The 15,370-nt window shown below is 42.3% G+C and overlaps 1 protein-coding gene across 2 annotated transcripts in view; it reads right to left on the reverse strand.

The window, feature by feature from the left end:
• Nucleotides 1-7,507: 7,507 nt before the first annotated feature.
• slc66a2 (solute carrier family 66 member 2) overlaps nucleotides 7,508-15,370 on the reverse strand; it is a 41,414-nt gene continuing 33,551 nt past the window's right edge. For both annotated transcript variants that reach the window (XM_080516365.1, XM_080516364.1), the window contains one exon: nucleotides 7,508-11,950. In XM_080516365.1, the coding sequence (XP_080372491.1) occupies nucleotides 11,740-11,950 (211 nt within the window). In that variant the 3' untranslated portion in view covers nucleotides 7,508-11,739. The remainder of the gene's footprint in view (nucleotides 11,951-15,370) is intronic.

Raw genomic sequence — 15,370 nt, forward strand, 5'->3', positions numbered from 1 at the left:
CACTATTCATGATTAAACAACACAAGTCAAGTGATATTAAGTAAACCGACTCTCACCGACTGCGATTCAGACGAGGACGTCCTAAACATGCTGTTATTCAGACCTCACAGTAATAATTAATGTTCCTCATGTAGCTGCATTTGAGCGAAATAAAAACTGTTTGCTGAAATATCAAACCTGCACTCTGTCGGGGAGCAGTATTACCATGTATATTCGCTCCCTTTTTTTTATTGTATCTTCAAAACAAATAACCTAATGTAGGTGGTGCTGTTGCACAAACCTGCTGGAGTCAGCACATTCACATACAATGGAGCCGAGCTATTCAATAGTCATCCAATCAAAACACAATGAAATACAATCCATTTATTTCTCACAAGCTGCTGGGAGCTTGGGTTTTTTAATTGGAAAATGATGCGAGGATTGGTTTCTTGGTAGCGTGGTTTAGATTGTACTTCAGAAGACTCTTGACTTCTGTTTTAATAATTGAAGGTTTTAAAGTGAGATTGTGTGGACGAAGAGGCAGATTGATTGAAAAATGTCAACTAGCTTTTCCAATGTCATCACAAGAAATGCTTGATTAAACATCAACTGTTCCACAGCGTTTTCCTCGATAGCTCCTTGGTTTTCCTCTAGGGCCTACTTTACAACATTGAAAACACATTGTTTTTGCATTTTCGTTTCAGAAATGATTCACGTTTACACAGCAACATACTGAAAACGATGTCCTTTTACATAGCAGCGGCCGAAACGGTAATGACAATGTAGTTAGCCTGTCAGAACACAAGTTGGTGCTGTTGGTTATTCTTCTTATTAAACCACACATACGGAGAACAATACATCACATACAATAACAACGGTGAGTAAAGAAACATGCTAGTGGACAGGCGGCCACGTTGGATTGCTATTATAGTGACTCAACTATCAAACTACCAACTCCCAGGTGAATATGGACTGGGAGTCATGACACTCTGCAGGTAAATGGTAAATTAATTTTGCTTACATAAGACTTCTCGGCCCAAAAGTGCTTTACACATTCACCCATTCATACACACATTGACACACCAATGGCTGCCTTGCAAGGTGCTCAGTTGATCCATGGGGAGTGATTTTGAGGTTCAGTGTCTTGCTCAAGGACACTTTGGAATGTCAGATCCAACACAGAATTCTCTCAAATAACTGATTACCATGAAACCAGTCATCGGTGGAAACCACGACTCTCGATTGGGAGTCTTTTAAAAAAAAAAGAAAAAGAATCACGGGACAGTTGATTTGGTTTTCCTTGACCTGGACAAGTCTAATTGTGACAACCTCAGAGCAGACAAACCCTTGAGACCCTCAGAGCCAATTCTTAAGTCGCTTAGCACAGGTTTGAACAGTTGGTTGGTGGTAAAACAATTTTATTACAACATAATAATAAACTACTTAAACATAAACCCTCATCTAATTGTTCAGCAATGCTAGCTGCCCCAAAGCTTCATGCTGTCGTCAAGCCGGCTACAGCTACTTTCATGCAGTTTTGCATTTTTCAGAGAGATGTTTCAGGTCTCTTACCCCCGTTGTTGTCCACGAAACTTCAGTGCTTTGAAAAAGTAGACAGGGAAAGCAATAAAAAGCTTTGCTAACTTCACATCCAGCTCGCCAACTGTGTTCAGCATAAACAATGCAGGAGAAGCTCCGTCCACCTGCTTGCTGCTGGATCTTTAAGTCTGGTTGGTCCGGTCCAAGCGCCTTTATCTGCTTTCTTTTGCTCCTGCGAACGCCATGTGAAAGGATTTTATTGTGAATTTGTGACCGAGTTTTCTTTTTCCGCCACTATCGTTTCCTGTCTGGTCGCTGTCCGATTCTTCATTTTGCGTCTGAATGTTTGAATGACATATATACCCTGCCTGGGGCGTGACTTTGATTGACAAGTGTCATGGATGAATCAATCAGATTGGATGAAAAATGACGCAAAAAACATTGATTGAGGAGAATCTTTACGTAGCCAATTACAGCCCAGCATTAAGTCAGATGGAAGCTGGTGCCTCGCCATTGAAACGTATGTATTTAGCTCCACACAAATAAACAACCCCGAATAAACTGATGTGACAATTACGCTTTACTATGTCTACACATTTTTCCCGCAATTTTGATGGGGGCGGCACCCTAGCGCCCCCTATAAACAAGCCTCAACTGGGTTTGAACATAGTAGCAGCTAAACAGCCATAAAGAAAAATGTTAATTAGCACATTTCCTAGTTTATTTGTGTTTGTTTTTATTGAATATAATTGATCAAACAGTTTCTACATAACATACCATTATAGCTAACTAGATATTGGTTGAATCAGTAATCCACCAGTAGAAGCATGATAATTAGTAGAAGTAGGTAATTATTTCAGTTTTTTTGTTGTATCCATGAAAATAATCTGTTTGAAGCCAAATGCGTCATCATTCAATCCACTACCATTAAAGGGCACATAATTTGCAAAATTGACTTTCTACTGGTTTTCAAACAGTAATAATCGTACCCACACCTGGAACGACCCCACAGAAGTGAATAAAGTGTGCCCTCTCTCTCCCTGGCTTGTTTCAGGTTTTAAAAAGTGTGTTGCTCCAACCAGCCAATCAGAAATCAAACCCTATATAGTGTCATCGGGGGTTTAGCCAATCACAATCAAGGTAGGCTCCTCCCACAATTAAGCAGCTCTGCTCTGGCACATAGCACCACGAGAGGAAGTACTTCCTCCTCTTCTCAAGATGGACATGTGTGGGTGGAGCCAGTCCAGCTCACACAGACACAGCAGATTCTGAATGCAGCTCCTATGATCCAATATTCTAATGGAGGAAAATCACGGAGAAGCAAGACACTTTGAATACGAGGTTTCTGGACCAACGAGACCAAAAGCTGGATAATATGACATTTTTTAGGCAAATAATATTTTATAAAGAAACAAGTATCTTTGCACCAACGCTTGTGAAAATGGTAGAGAGACAAAGTTAATTACAGTGGTTTACAAACTCCACTGGTTTCCTGTCTGCGAGCAGGTGGAGGTGGAAGACTGAAGCTTACAGTCTTTTCTTGGGGGAAATGGACAAGAATATAGAATTGAGAGAGTTTGACAATTGCCACACTGAGTCCCGGATGACTGGCTCAAACAATCTCCAGCCGTTGTGGGATTTTCTCCATCTGCAGGGTTCAGAATCCATCCAACATGTATGTAAAAGCAGTGAACCATTGACAGGGTCCTGGATGGCCAAGGCCCATTGACGGTCTCATCGAGGCTCGACCTCACAGCTTCCAGGACGATGCTGGACACCGTTACACCTTCAGAGGATTAGCGGGCTCTCAAAGCAATTTAATCAGGTCAACTAGACTCGGCCATATGTTTTGGATGACATTATACAGGATTTGATGGTTCATCCTTTGTCTGAAATTGTTTGAATTTATTTTGCCAAACATTTAGTCACAGGTTTTTGACCTCAGCCTCAGTTTGCCTTGTTTTCCTTCCACAGTCTCTCAGCAGTGTAGAAAACCTCCCCGCAAAGTCTGAGTGTGACTGGAAAGTCAACAAAGAGGCTAATTAATCAAACAGAATGACTGACTCAAGAATCAAAAGGACCTTGAGTTGTTTTTACACATAAATATTAGCGTAAGACTAAATTGAACATTTCTGTTTACAAGACAAATTAAAAAAACTTTTGCCCAAAGGCTCAATGATAAAGCAAACAAAATTAAGATTTCCTAATTAAATGTTAGTACAACATCAACACAGACTTGACATTCACTGCAAACAAGTTTAAGCTAATATAAATAAATGAGTGCATATTAGCTGAAAAAGCTGGAATGACATATTGAGTTATTGCTGATCGTTGGCGGCCATGAGGTTAGAGAAGTAAGCTCGGGTTTGGAGGTGCCCTGTCCCATTGTAAATGTAGAGAAGGTTAACCATAGATTCAAGGGTTAAATGTGAAGTAATTACTTCCATGAGGGGATCAATGAAAACCATTGATTTGATTTGGATCCTGTTATGATTCCCAGACATACTGCTGTAGAGAAGTGATGGATTAAATCTAAGGTTCAGTGCAGGATTATGGATGTCATATATATATATATATATACATATATATATATATTTTTTTTTTTTTAACTTAATTCCATTTTTGACTCAATTCAGTTTTCGCTACACTAAACTCCAGCCATGTCACAATGCTTTCCACCCAAAAAACAAGTTTATTCGCACAACATAAAAGCAGAAGAGTCCAGAGGCAAATCTAAAGCGTCATCCAATAACAGAACAGTCAAAAAGTGGATACAAGCATACAGAGCAGAATGAGGACAACACAGGGGTCTGCAATGGACAAGAGGCAAACTGACACAGGTATTGGAGGGAGACGGGGAAGACAATTGAATAATTGGAAAGGTGAGGTGAGACACACAGGCCATGTTTACACGGACACAGGTTTTTACAAGAATGGACATTTCCCCCTCGACATTTTCCCAAAAACATAGTAATCGACATGGACCGCATATCCACCTTCAGAGCCGCCATGAGCAGCCAAAACCTGTAGGGGGCAGTGTAATGAGAAGCATGAAGCCATGATAGCCAATCAGAATCCTGGGTTTACATGTAAACGTGGCCCAGACACATGTCTACTAGTCTTGAAAATGAACAACCTAATGGGCAAACGGCGAGGACACCATATCAGTTCATGGATGTGGACTTGGGTCAATAATGGCAAATGTTTGCATGGACTCAGATTGGGCAACGCCCCAAGAGTCCCACATGAGTCGACAGAGTAAATACTGCATTGAGTTTGGCATTGAACTCGTATGAAACCTGAGGACAAACTTAAATGCAGCCCACATTTCAGCTCAAACTCTCCCCAGGAGCTCAGGTAGGACTCAAACCAATACCAACATGATGTTGCACCAGTGTTTTTCAACCACTGTGCCGTGGCACACTATAAAATTATCCAATTTCACATTTTTTTCTAAAAGACATTTGCTCTCACAGCCGACAGTGTCCATCCATCCATTTTCTGCCGCTTATCCGGGGCCGGGTCACGGAGGCAGCAGTCCGAGCAGAGTTGCCCGGACTTCCCTCACCCCAGACACTTCCTCCAGCTCTTCCTGTGGCACCCCAAGGCGTTCCCAGGCCAGCCGAGAGACATAGTCCCTCCAGAGTGTGGACAGCCAACAGTGTGTTGCAGAATAATCATGTATAAATACTCTTCACCACTAGATGGCAGCACAGAACTTTGCCGGTGAAATGTAAAGTGACAGACGTCAGTGTGGTTAATCTCCACCTCCTGCTACCATCTTGTATCAAAGCACTGTGTCAGTGACAGTGATGGAGAAGTTTCTGAAAAAGGAAGAATGTGAACCAGGATCTCAGCTCTTCATCCATCAGGTCCAGGTTTCACACTGAGGGAGTCACAATAAAAAAAAAAGAAATTGGGAAATACTCTTTTTCTGTATTTATTTGATTCCTGTTGATAAAGCATTGATGAGAATGACTTTATATTGTTAATAGAGGCTACAGAGTTTAACATTTTAACATTTTCGGGTGGTGGTGTGCCTCGAGATTTTTCCAAAGAAAAAAAGTGTGCCTTGGCTCAAAAAAGTTGAAAAACACTGTTACACTCCATGAAGCCCACATGGGCGTTTGGCATGGTGCCATTATGGAACCCGCAAAAGGACCTATTTTTCTATGTCCTACCCGCCTCGGCCCCACAGGCGTCATTTACATTGAAGTCTACAATAGAGAAAAAGCCAACAATTCCTCCACATTGGCAAACGTTAGTGAAAATGAAAGGAAAAACCTTCTTTTACCAGAAAAAAAAAAGAGAAAATTCTGCAGAACCAACATCAAAGGTGACGGATTTCTGCTCGCACCACTTTGGTTTAGAGGATAGTAAGAAAGAAAAGGATAGGACATCAAACAGCAAACTAATCCTTTCTCAGATCTCAAACTTCCAGTTTCATTGTCAGAGATTCTGCAGGAAGGTAGAGAGAGCAAGAGAGAGAGAGAGAGAGAGAGAGAGAGAGAGAGAGAGCACACAGACACAACAGACAGACATAAAGTGGAGACCCACAAATGGAGACTGAAGAACAGAGAAAGGTAAGCCAGTAAGATGCAGTTTGACCTGAATCACACAGTAAAACCCCCATTTTATTCCCGTTTACCTGCATTTGAATTAAACCTGAAGCTCTTTACTCCAGATTTATCTCCACTGAGACTTCGATCCAAATGCTGCTTCAGTTTCCATGAGTTTATTCTTTCCCGTGTTTTTCCCCCACAAAAAACACTTTATATTTCCAATTATTGCCGATATCATGAAATGCATATTTATTATTCTCCATCGCGCGTTTCAAAATGATTTATTGGCATATGTGAACTTTTATTATTTCCATGACGTTTCAAGTGAAAACAGTGTTTCCATTTAATTAATGGATTTAATAGGAAACCAATGAAGAGAGACTTCCTCTTGTTCCTTCCTGTCAGGACCACCTGGACTGAAGTGACCAGTCGAAACAAGACATCCTTGAATGTAAATGAAGTCTCTCAGAGAGGCAAACGCTTATTAAAACTAATTAATTCCAGTTTGTTGTGCTTCAAAGAGGCTGATGAGTCCTCTGCACTCGCCTTCCTGCTGTCAACACGTCACACCCCAAAGCGGAAAAAAACCCAATTTCAACACATTACCTCATTTAAAGCCCAAAACATTGCAGTTGATTCCCCTTCGACTTGATGCTTTGAAGTGACACTTTAAGACTCCCGTGTGTTTGTAGGTGAAAATGAGGGTTTGGCGTCTTTAATGAGTGGCGCAGGTTGTTAGGACCTCTGGATCGCAGACGCTGGGATAAAGGAATAATTGAAAAGCATGAAAATATCACACTCGATGCAGTTAAAACTAATTTCTGCAATGTTTAGCTTTTAATGAAAATATTGTTTTGATGAGCGGCGTTTGAATAGGAACTCAATTTGAATGGATTTGCGCGTTGCGTCGTGAATCCGCAGCCCGAGGAGCCGAGTCTTTTGAAAAAAAAAAAGAAAAAGAACGCAATAAAGATTATAATGAACACGGTCCCATGTTTAGCGAGGCTTTGATTTACCAATTTTATTATTGTCATTATCCTCAAGGACGCTGTGAAACTCAGAGCAGCAAGGCGGCGGCGGCGTGCTTCTCCACTTAGTGAAACCCGGATTGTTGCGACTGCTCCTCGGTCCTCCAATGTTTTCCCACATGATTCTTTGATATAAAATGAATAAAAAATCTAACTTTTTGTTCAGGAGTGACGTTGGTTAGTAAACACTGCACCGACGCGCTGATCCACCAGGGTAAGTGGTCAGTGTGGACCTGGGGGTCAGGGGGAAGCATCCTCCCAGTATTCAGTGAATAAATCAAAGAAAATAAACTTTGAAAATCAAAATAGTACAAATTCAGAAAATACAACATAAGACATTGAATGAATTGAGACGACAGAACTGGAAATATGGAATATGTTTTTCTCCGTGTCGTTTTTATTGGCGGACATGAGATGTTACACGTTGACAATAAGGTGTTTGAGCAGCAGCAAAGGGGAGGCGTTTCACGGATTAATACACAAATGAAACAAACAGCGGTAAAATATCTTTCTTTGAAAAATGTGTAATGATATTTTTTGGTACATTAACAGACATTAGCATTGTTCAAACTGTGATACAACCATTAAAGTCGGTACGGATATTTGGCCACAGATATAATCCAATTCAACTTTAATTTAGATCGGCGTCATGGAGGCCGGAGCTCCCCTCCCATAGCACTGACCAAAAACATGGGGCGGATTTATTCGCTCGCCAATTTATCCCAGAGCCACATGCACACACAGCGAACACACACGGAAACAGCCACTAATTAACATAAGCCAACATGAATGGGTTTGGATGCATGCGTTTGATCTGGAATCGAACGTTGGTGACCTAACCATAGGTAGAAACTGCTAAACCACTACACCACATCACATCTGCATGAAAGTCCTGGAAATGTTCATGAAGCTCAAGTTCTATAGAGATATTGTGATAGATTGTCTAAAATAGACATAGTTTGAGAACCAAATGTGACGTTCTTATAGCCAGAAGCTAATATAACTAAAACCAGTCCAAAATGTTAATTTCTTTGGCAAACATGCTACCATGTCGGAAAATATTGGCCGTCTGTGTAAGTAGTGGCCATCTGAAAAAACTACAATCTTCGCAAATGGTGGCCATTTTGGAAAATGTTGGCAGGCTTCGTAAAGGAAAATATTCATATTGGAAAATGGGAGCCGTCTTGGCGAATAGTGGACAGATTGGAAATTGGCAACTACATTGGAAGGTAGTTTTGTAATTAAAAGGACATTTGAACACGAGTTAAAATGAGTTTCCAGCTCAATTTTTCTGATTGTATCAAAAGTAGAGCATTTTCCTTCACTTATCTGCTGCACTATTAACAAAGACACAAAGGAAAACATGGCAGTTTTTAAAATACCTTCACATGATTAAATGGAAATAATAATAAAAAAAAAGACAAAAAAACAGGTTTGGGCAGTGAAACTGTCCAACTAAGTTGAACTCGTTGAACGTATCGTGAGAACATTATTCACACAACACGGCCGCGGCTCGTCAAAATCCTGATGCACACCATCCTACACCTGCTTTAGAGGAACACCAACACAATATATATGGCTGGAATGACGGAGGAATGCACCTCAGGTACAAAGAAAGAAAGAAAGAAAAGAGAAAAGAGTTTCCAGGAGGTGTGACGTCCAGGCAGACGACAGAATCAGGTCTGCTCCTGTACAGTTCACTGAAGGCCTGACAGTCAGACACCTACTGGTTTGGCATCCGTCCTCCGTCCTCTCCCCAGCGGAGGAAAACAATGACGAAACAACAGCAGTAACAAAAAAACAACCTCTGAAATGTCTTCGAGAAACAGAAGTGGTGAGAATAACTTGCCCGGAGCAGCGTGTCCATTCATTGGATCGTCAACAGATACCAACGTGGTCAGTCAGCGCGATCCGACACGACAAAAGGTAAATGTTTGACCCTGGGTCCATGAAGACGTTACTACCGAGGCTTTGGTCATCGATTATTCATAACAGCAACCACAGCCGCGCTCACGTCACATCACAGCAGTTAACCTCCATATAAAACACACCACTGCAGAGGCGGCAACATAAAGAGATAAGAAGAATGGTAAAGTCATATAAAGACATTAAAGGTGACCTTCCTCCCCCCGGGTGGAGACTAAATATCAAATATGGAAATAAAAAGTATGACACTTGGTTAAATTCTTATACTTCGTAGAACTCATATAGACAATGAGTTTAACTTCGTCCCACAGAATAAAGTTCTGATTGAGTTTATTTAGATGCTTCAGTACAAGATGCTCACGTTAAGAAAGTTCTGAGGTCCATTGTGACGAGAGGTTTATTTCTGTGCATTCTGGTAATCTTACATGCTTGATGTTCAAGCTATTATTTGTAAAAATAGCTGATGAAAGTCACTGGAATTCTATTCAGCTTGATGTAAAGCTGCATCATTTGGAGTTTCGAGGTGAATCACTCTCAAACCAAGCGATAAAGTCTTGGAACTCTCAGAACCCAGAATCGTTTGCTTCAGTTGTTTCTTTTGGTCCTTGTGTAAATTCACAGGCGGCAATGAAGTGCAGTTCCTAATGTGCCCTCTAGGGTGTGCACCGTTTCTGTGACGATAGAGGTCATTGTGTAACACCGAGGCAGAAAACTAAACAGCAGATTACAACGTGGAAAGATCAGTGATGCAAAAGTAGAAGATACAGTCGCTACCCGATGATAAACCTACTACCCAATGACTTTAAGAGTAAAGGATCCGCCTTTAGGAGCAACTTGGACCTGAATCTTTGTCCAAACAGCCCCTAGTGGAAGATCTATGATGGATCGAGAACCTTTGGAATTCTGAACAACTGATAGGTCCAAGATGTTAAAATTGAAGAGCCATATTAGAAATTGTGTGCTATTAGGCTAGTTCCATTGTGTTGGTACATACCTGGAAGTTTAATGACCATCGGATCACTTTTTATGACCGCGGTAAACAGATGTGCACCTCTGGCTTGTCAAACATTCCCAGTGAAATAAAAACCCGTAATGACCTTGATTGCAGTGTTTCTGAACCCTCCTGCCCTCCAGCTACCGTCCCGGCGTAGTCCTTGAGTTGAGCAACAACAATCACCATACCTTTGCACTTTTTTGTGTGAAAAAAACTCGCCACTGACGAGTCGTCGTGTAGAATAATGTACGACTGTAATCCGTGACACGACGAGATTTCCACCTCGCATTAACAAACGTTGAACGTTTTGTAAATTTGTCAGATTTGAGACGAGTAATTCGCAGAAACTCAGTAACTGGCATGCTAAATGTTCCTGTGGCGTTGCGTTCTGAGGTATTGGGCCCACGAATTTAACAATTTCATCTTTGATGGGAACATTTTGAGCCGCATTCGAGTTCCACAAAACTGCATAAAGTGGAAGCGTTTTTGACATTTCTGAAAGAAATCCAACAATTCTCCCACCAAAAGCCCTCATCTGCTTTGTCCAGATGTATTGATTGTTGCAGTAAAAATTAATAAATTCTATATCGAGTGCAAACGGTACTCCCAACAAATACCAACTTCTCTCACGTTACTATCGGTACCTCCACATTTCTCACTCTGCACAAAACCAAAATCATCTTGTCAGCGCGTTTACCCATGGACGACAAAATCTACCATGAAAGAGCAGTTTTTATTTAATGATTGCTCAGAATAATTTGGTACGCTGGACCGCCCAGAACATAAAGAAGAAATGAGAGCAATGAATATATAATGTGATGCGTAGTGTGACGGTATGGCATAAGCCTTTTTACTATTGTGAAAATCCAATTCTCTTGACGTGCAGTAAAAAGTATGAACTCGTCGGTGTCTGAACTGATGGGACATCGTTCTATCTTCATCACGTCCTTAACTTGAGCTTTGGTGCAAAATGTACACGTTTTTTTTGTTTAATAGAATTTTTTGCATCGGGAGAAAAATGCCGTCGACGGTTTCAGTACAAAAATCCTGGCCAACAAGGACGTGTGTCCAGTTCAGGACGGGTTCTTTTTCTCCATTTGGGACACCGAACCTTGATGAGCTTTCATATGCGAGTATCTCTACATTGTAACCCTCCGACCAACAAGCGGTCGCCTGACCAGCATTTCTCCACTGTGCTTGCAGGAGGTAAAACTAAAGCCGTTTTATACATTCGGTAATGTGTGTTTGATGATTGATTTGTAACGTTTGCCTTGCTGGTGAGGCAGCGAGCTGGAGGCGTGTGCTTTAAGGCAAGAGGATCCATGCAACATTCACGAGCGCACAACTTTTGTTTTTTGTTCCTTGAGCCGGGATAACGGCGCATCCGTCAAGCAGTCGGGGGAAACTCGCCGCCGGTTTGCGTGCGTGATGTTCTCCGCATGCACGAGTTGAAAAGGTCCACATTCCTGGACGCATGCGAGCCGCCGCATTGAGAAGGACCAGGGGTCATAAATAAACCCAAAGCGGCCCCTTGTGTGTCACGAGTGTCCTTCAGCGACCGCTATAAACATCTGGGTGTGTTTATGCCTTATTTATGAGTGTTTCTCCATGTGGTCGGCTCGGACGCGACCGTGAGCGGCCTGCGTTGCGTCAAAGGTGCCTCGGTACTCGTGTGTCGATGCGTTTCCTCGGTCGGCTCGGCGGACGTTTCTCAGAGGGCTTTGGCACTGGTGGTCAGGGAGATGGTGTGGGACACCGGCTTCTGTGGGTAGCGGCTGTAGTAGTACACCTGGAAGAGGATGGTGACGTCCACCAGCACCTGCAGCAGGCCGCACGTCCAGAACTGCACGGGAGCCTGGGTGATCAGGAAGTAGCCCGTTTTGAAGGTGTCGCCGCTGGTCCACATCAGCACCATCTTGATGCTGGAGGAGAATATCGGGAGGGAAAGAAACAACAAGACATTGTTTTCAAAAACATTGAAGTGTAAACGTGAAACGAAAGCACAAAAACAGCACGTCTTCACTGGACACTTTGAATAAACAGAGCCGGAGGCAAAAAGGACAAAGGGACACGACAAGCAGTGCTTAAAATTGGTACTATTCTTTCTATATTCATATTTGAGGCAAATATAAAAAGATTCCTACAAATGTACACTCAGCTGAGCTGATCACAATGTGTTGGTTTCATCTTTATTTTTGCATCGTTCTTAACAAAACTAATCTGAGAAAACCATGTTAAAGCTTCTTTTGAGATTTGACATTTATTACAACTAGAAAATGTGAAGTTCATTTTGCATCACACGAAAACCAAGACTTTGTTCATCTTTGATACTGAGGGAATGTTTGAACATGCGCAGCGTTTTCCACAACATCCACAGTCCAAGTTGGTGGAACTCTTTAAACGTTCTACCTTGGGAGCCATTTTCAAAAAGTTGTGTTATCAGTGGAAACGGACAGTCAAAACAACAAGGAGAGCATCAGCGACTTTACAGAACACTTCCTTTTCCTCAACTTCTTAAGGTAAAAAATGGTTTCGCCATCAGAACAAACACCTTCTACAATTGTGTTTTTGATAGGAAACTAAATAAAGCTCTGAAGTTGGTACAAGACGGCTCGACACTAATTCATTAGTTTATCTCTTGCATGAACTCCGAGTTCCCTTTCCCTCTTCTCCATCCGCCAACCTCAATGAGTTGAAACAGGAAGTTGCTTCTGGAGGTTTTTCTTGCTGAAAAAGACTTTTTCCTAAAAGCTTTAGTCAAACGTTTCTCATTTGGATAAAATCCTATTAAAACTGTAGCCTGGGAAAAAAAAAAATGGTGTAGAAGATGGATGGATTGTTGGAAGTTTGCAAGGATGGGTCGATGTGAGGATGGATGGGAAAACAGGGCAGATGAGTGAATCAATGCAAACGTCCATGTGGTCTCCAGGGGGAGCTAATGAGATCATCTCTGTTGGAGGTCAAAGAGGATCCCAACAAAACACGACAAGTGGCCGTGACTTTTTAGATCACTAACGACACGATTTCCCACCGACGTGACGGATTAACCGACGAGGATCCGATCGCGTCTTTCGTCGCATCGGTACGACTCGACTGTTTCTCGGCCGAAATAGAAAACGAATGACAAAACATAACTTGCTGAGATAAAAGGAAAACTTCTGCCTCCTCATTAGTCGGCACCGGAAATATCAGTCTGTTGGCGTTTTATCCATTTACAAGGCTCCAGTTCGAGACTTCATGGCAACTTGGAATAAGAGCCGTCAGGTTGGTGAAAACAAGGTGGCATGTCGTCAGGAAAAACTGTGAAAACATTTTATGGAAGCGCCCAATCACATCAACCCAATTATGTTATGAAGTAACCTGCACCGAATGGTGGCTGCTGCTAATCGTGCTAGCTAGCTAGCTCTGCGCGGGCAAGTTTCAGCTCTTAGTTGCAAAGATAACGCTGCTCAAGGCCGATATATATATATATATATGTATATATACATATACATATATATAAACCTCTGTATCTATAGTATGCAGAGGGCAGTGTGTCGTCACTGCAAAGTTCCTTCACTCTGGAGCCTCTGGTACCAGTTATGGAAGTTGAGATTGTAAATAGATTAGATTAGATTAGATTAAACTTCATTGTCATTACAAATGCAACGAAATGCAGTTTAGCATCTAACCAGAAGTGCAATATCGTAAGTATCAGATATACACAGATACATATATATGCATAGCAGTGTACATTCCCAAATATATATATATACACACACATAATCACAAGTAGTGAATCAGTTCACCGCCAGAGCTCCAGGGGGCGTTGTGAGACCACGTGAAACTGGTTGGTGGGGTTTAGTTCATAATTCCTAACGAGCAATTTGGTATAAAGATCTGAAGTGACTCTTCGAAACTTAGCTTCGGGTGTTAGCCAGCAGGCTGTAGCGGTAAGCTAGAGGCTAGTTTCTTTATTACCGCAGGTAAGAGACGGAACTGCAACAAGAAATCCTGTTTACGACTTGACAGCTTCTTCAATAAATATAGTTGAGTATAACAATACTAACCTCCAGAGTACTGCACAGAGCAAAGTACCTCAGACTTTAATGACGGTTGCGATTAAAGAGTTCAACTGGCACAAAATACATACAACGTGTTTTATGGTCTATGTCAAAACTGTTCACACGAAAAAACATAAAAACAACTTTTGTTGTGTGTTGTGGTTTCGTTGACTTCTTTGAAAAATCCCCAGCAGCAGCGGAAATGCCACGGTGGCGCCAGTCGCAGTAAAAACAATCCAACTTGATCGTCTGTCCAGAGAGTCTGCATCTTCTCGTTATTAATGTTCAAAGCTGATTTTTCTCTGCTGGTGTGTGTGTGTGTGTGTGCGTGGTTTCATTACAAAACCAACCACCGCCGCCAGGAGCATCACTAATCACAACAGTTTATAATACTAACATTGCTAACAAAAAAAAAAAAGTTATGATTGTAAAGAAATCATCTGCAAATTAGAAGCTTTCCAGAGGCAAAGGAAGCCCAATGGGAGACGAGGTGGAATTACCCTGGTTGTGATTTTTCTTTTACTTCAAAGCCTGTTTTTATTTTCGAATGTCATTCTTCAAAGTAACACACGCAATTCATTCCACCTTTCATTACAGCGGCGGCGTCACCATCCGCGGCCCCTCGCTGCTCGCTCAATTACATCCCTCACGTCTGTCCACGCCGAGCCAGCTCGGCGGCCAAATTGGCCACCGCCGAGGCGCCCCGGAGAGCTTTCGCATCCGATTCCGACGCGTTTCTCCCCCCTTTCTTTTAAATTCAATTTGGTCACTCGGAGCGCACGTTAACGACGACGGGGAAATGAGGTCGGAGGAATGTAATATCAGTTCAGACACGACCAGAATTAGAAATTTGCCACAATAACCAACCGTGGGAAATTGAAATGATGAACTCTTCTCAGGGGCGCCGACTTCTAATTGGCTCCGCTTCCCGCGGCACGTATCCGACTGTGAAGCTCATGAGCTTCCGAGGCGATCCGGGACACGAGTTTAGCAGTAAATACAACACGAGATAAAGAACATTGTTTTGACGAGAGAGTGGAGAAAGCGGGACTCGGGGACAGTTCCTCCGAGCGTCGTCTCCGTCCTCTCGCCGCCACCGGGAAGCGCTGTGGACTCCACTAATGAGATGGAACAGGAAGTCTGACGCCGGCGGGGGAAGCGCAGGACACCCGAGCCCCGGGGTGCCGGCGCACGATTTTGTTGACACAAAAATAGAAAAGGGAAAAAAAAGACATGTTGCGCAACTGAGCACACTCAGGTGACATGAGTCCAACAGCCCCATTAAAAAAAAAAAGGTTT

Source organism: Blennius ocellaris, assembly GCF_963422515.1.
Source record: "Blennius ocellaris genome assembly, chromosome: 20".
In the NCBI taxonomy this organism is placed as follows: Eukaryota; Metazoa; Chordata; class Actinopteri; order Blenniiformes; family Blenniidae; genus Blennius; species Blennius ocellaris.